Source organism: Myotis davidii, unplaced genomic scaffold (genome assembly GCF_000327345.1).
Source record: "Myotis davidii unplaced genomic scaffold, ASM32734v1 scaffold217, whole genome shotgun sequence".
In the NCBI taxonomy this organism is placed as follows: Eukaryota; Metazoa; Chordata; class Mammalia; order Chiroptera; family Vespertilionidae; genus Myotis; species Myotis davidii.
Genome location: NW_006290034.1, coordinates 1,796,059 through 1,799,460, shown reverse-complemented (window position 1 = coordinate 1,799,460; position 3,402 = coordinate 1,796,059). Strand labels below are relative to the sequence as shown.

The following is a 3,402-nucleotide window of genomic DNA, read 5'->3' as shown; positions in this document are numbered from 1 at the left end:
GCAGGGCACAGGCCCAGGTTGCAGGCTTGATCCCCAGTGTGGGGCGTGCAGGAGGCAGCCAATCCATGATTCTCTCTTATCACTGATGTTTCTACCTCTCTCTCCCTCTTCCTTCCTCTCTGAAATCAATAAAAACATATTTTTTAAGAAAAGAAATGGCTTATAAAAGCACAAACAAAATAAGATTAAATGTAGATTCTCAAAATCTAGTTACTGTGTTCTGAGCACTGTACTAAGGAACCAAGGGACAGACACAGTCCCCAAAGGCAAGGATGAGGTTATATATGATTATGACCTGCCCTCCGATGGTCTCCGCTAACTATCAGAGAGCTCCCCAAAGCATAGTTTTACAGTTGATCAAAACAACACAAATACCACATAACCACACATCTACGAAAGGGTTAACGCAGGGAAAGAAGAGAAAGGTTACATGTCGGAAACCTGACAGGCGCACTGGTGTGCGTGCTGTACCTTGTGTAAGGAGCCCTCGGAATTGCTTCACGGCTTTGTCAACGTCCACTTGGAAAAACTCCCAGAGCTGGATCTTTGGGAAAACGTCCTCCCAGATGATCTTCCGGACGCACTGAAAACGGCCAAGCGTTAAAACACAGGTGCATGTTTTTAAAGCCTTTTAAGCAAATGTCATTGCGCGTATCAAAAGGCCGGTCGTAAACGACGTTCAGCCACGCGTGGAATTTGTGGGGACCGTGTGCGGGGCTGCGGAGCCCCATACATACTGACATGCATGTGATGCTCGTTCTCGATCAGCGCGGGCACCCCCCTGTCCCGGTATCTCCCGGCGGCCACGTCGCAGGAGAGGTGCCACAGGGCTCGGTCCAGGACCCACGCGGGCTTCAGGTGCGGAGAGTTCACCAGGTTGTAGGCGCTCTCCGGGTGGTCCTGGATCCATCTGCTGTTCGTAGCTTCAGGAAGAAGGAAATGTAAGGGAAGAGCTTGTAAGGGACTGAAGCTAGTAGCTGCGCTAGGTTTAAAGGTGAAAAACGCCGTCGCGCACGTTGTCTGGTATGTGAGACATCAGTGCCTTGTGCTGACGCCGTGCTGGGAAAACACGTTGTGTCTGTGATACACATCCCACCACCCACGTCACCATCCGTGGTGCTTTTCTGTTGTGGGCATTTTTAGTGAGAGCAGATGGGACGCCACGCTGATCTCACACTGCAGTAGTAACACGCTGTCATGATGGCAGTAACCAGGGGTGTGTCCTTTGAGGGTCATGACCTCTCTGATGGTCCTTGAGTCGACCATAAACGCTCTTTCAAAGTCTGAAGGACATCTTTCTCGTCTGGGCTCTAGCCCGACATCAAGTCCCCTGGCCTCTGTGGGCAGAGTCGCCTGTGCCTTCAGCTGGGGTCTGGCTGCTCCGTGTCTGGCTGTGAGAGGTTCAGGGCGGGAGAACAGTCCCCTTTCCATGTGTTTTCTCCCCCTTCCCGTCTCCTAGCGACAGGGCCCTTCTCCATCCCACCTAAGCTCTGGGCTCTCTCTCTTACCTTAACTTTAAGAGACAAAGGATCGTGGACTCCCCTTTTTCCTTCAGACTCATTTCTCCCCGGGTATTTTCAGGGGGAATGGGGTTGGGGGGGAGGCGAGGTTCCTTCCTCTCCACCTTCAAATATGCTCTTATCCCCCAAAAGCTGAGACCACAGACAAGCACACATCCTGTCTAAAAAGCTCCTTCTCTAACCTCTGCACAGTCTCCTAGTAGCGAGAACAAATGTCTTGAAAGTCCGTCCCGTATCTGCTGCCTCCACCGTCTCCCCACACTGCAGCCCGCTGCACCAGGCCCTCGGCCAAGGGTACCCACCCTCCTAACCACCAACTTCCTGTTACGTTCCATCTTCATCCCTTCCAACCCCTGCACCAGCCGTTCCCGATCAGTCCCTCCTTGATTTACAAAACTCCCTTCCTTGGTTTACGCTCAGATACTCACATACTGATTATATATATTCAACCAACACTTAAGTTTTCTTTTAAAGAAAAAATGGTATTATATAAGGTGGTTTTTAAATCAAAGGATACCTAAGCGTCATTTGTGTTTCCACTGTTATATGAAACGGCCAGGAATGAAATAACCAGAATATATTTTCGTCAAAATGCACAGCGGTTAACGAAGCTCCTACCAGTGTGATTGTAGACAACGTCGGTAATGCAAAGAATGTTCCACTCCTTTTTCAGTTTTTGCACTAGCTGCCCGACATCGTCCCAAGTGTACTTTTTATTGGGTCTTGAGAAATCAGGGTTTAATTCCAGCTGATTAGCAAGGGAGTAGCATGACCGCGATTGTCCGAGGGTCTGCAGCGGCGTAAGATGAATCATGTTGTAACCTGCAACGCAAGAAAATAAGCACAGATCACCGAAAGGAAAACAACACCGAAACTAAGCAAAATACAACTCCTTAAGTAATTCTAAACATTAGTTGAAGGTGACTGTGGTACCAGAAAGGAGACAAATGCTTGGGTTCAAATCCAAGCTCTACCACAGGCAGCTTCAAGCAAGTTCACTGAAGTCTTCAGGACATCAGTGTCTTCATACACAAGACAGAGATAATGAGGTGGTGTAAGTGAAAAAAATCACACGCAGTGTCTAGTTACCATTAGGGGCTTGATTTATATTTGTTGAATGGATAGATTTACATGTAGAAAATTCATCCTAAGCAAGTTTATCAGCATATGTTTCTCCTACTTTTAATGCTCCACGATACTTGTATTTTGTGTTAGTTATGACATTGAACTTCTCATTTATCTCTTCACACCATATTCAGCTTGAAAGTAGAAAACTAATATGACCTCTTATTGAAGAGTAAAACACAACTTTAGTTTCATTTTACTCTTGCATGTATGACAGCCTTCCTTCCATACACGTCTCCCACACAGAGGGCAGGTAATCAGTATCTGCCGAATTAAAGTTATATGTAACGATAATACATTTTCCAACACATCTTAATAGTGTACCGCTCATCTTTATATGTCAAAGTAAAGTCTCAGAAACAATAATGATCTCACTTTATCACAGAGTTCCTTCATTTAAGTTGAACCATGTAATCTGTCAGTTTTATACATTAAAAAATGGTCAAGCATCAACAATTACATTAGTTCCATCTCTTTGTATTACTAGATATACTAAGAAACACAATGAAAAGGAGAATCAAAGCCTGTGAGATCTGTATCACAGACAACGATTACACTTGTTGTCAAACAGGAGAAAAGAAAGAACATGAAAGTACCTGATTCCTTCGCAACCCTCAGCCGGCTTTCCCACTCGTCAAAGGGCCCCAGACACTTAGCGAGGAAGGTCTGGAGAGCGACACAGTCCAAGGGCAACACCCGGTCATCAGCACCGACACGTAAAATGGGGTCCACAACTATGTAACCCCCACCTCTCCTC

General features: G+C 46.4%; 1 protein-coding gene across 1 annotated transcript in view; it reads right to left on the bottom strand.

The window, feature by feature from the left end:
- The window catches only part of AGL (amylo-alpha-1, 6-glucosidase, 4-alpha-glucanotransferase), a 60,323-nt gene that overhangs the window by 28,940 nt on the left and 27,981 nt on the right, over positions 1-3,402 (bottom strand). Inside the window, exons 5-8 of the mRNA XM_006763107.2 lie at positions 3,242-3,399; positions 2,139-2,342; positions 742-923; positions 472-583 (exon numbers count right to left, since the gene is read on the bottom strand). Of these exons, the coding sequence (XP_006763170.1) occupies positions 472-583; positions 742-923; positions 2,139-2,342; positions 3,242-3,399 (656 nt within the window). The remainder of the gene's footprint in view (positions 1-471; positions 584-741; positions 924-2,138; positions 2,343-3,241; positions 3,400-3,402) is intronic.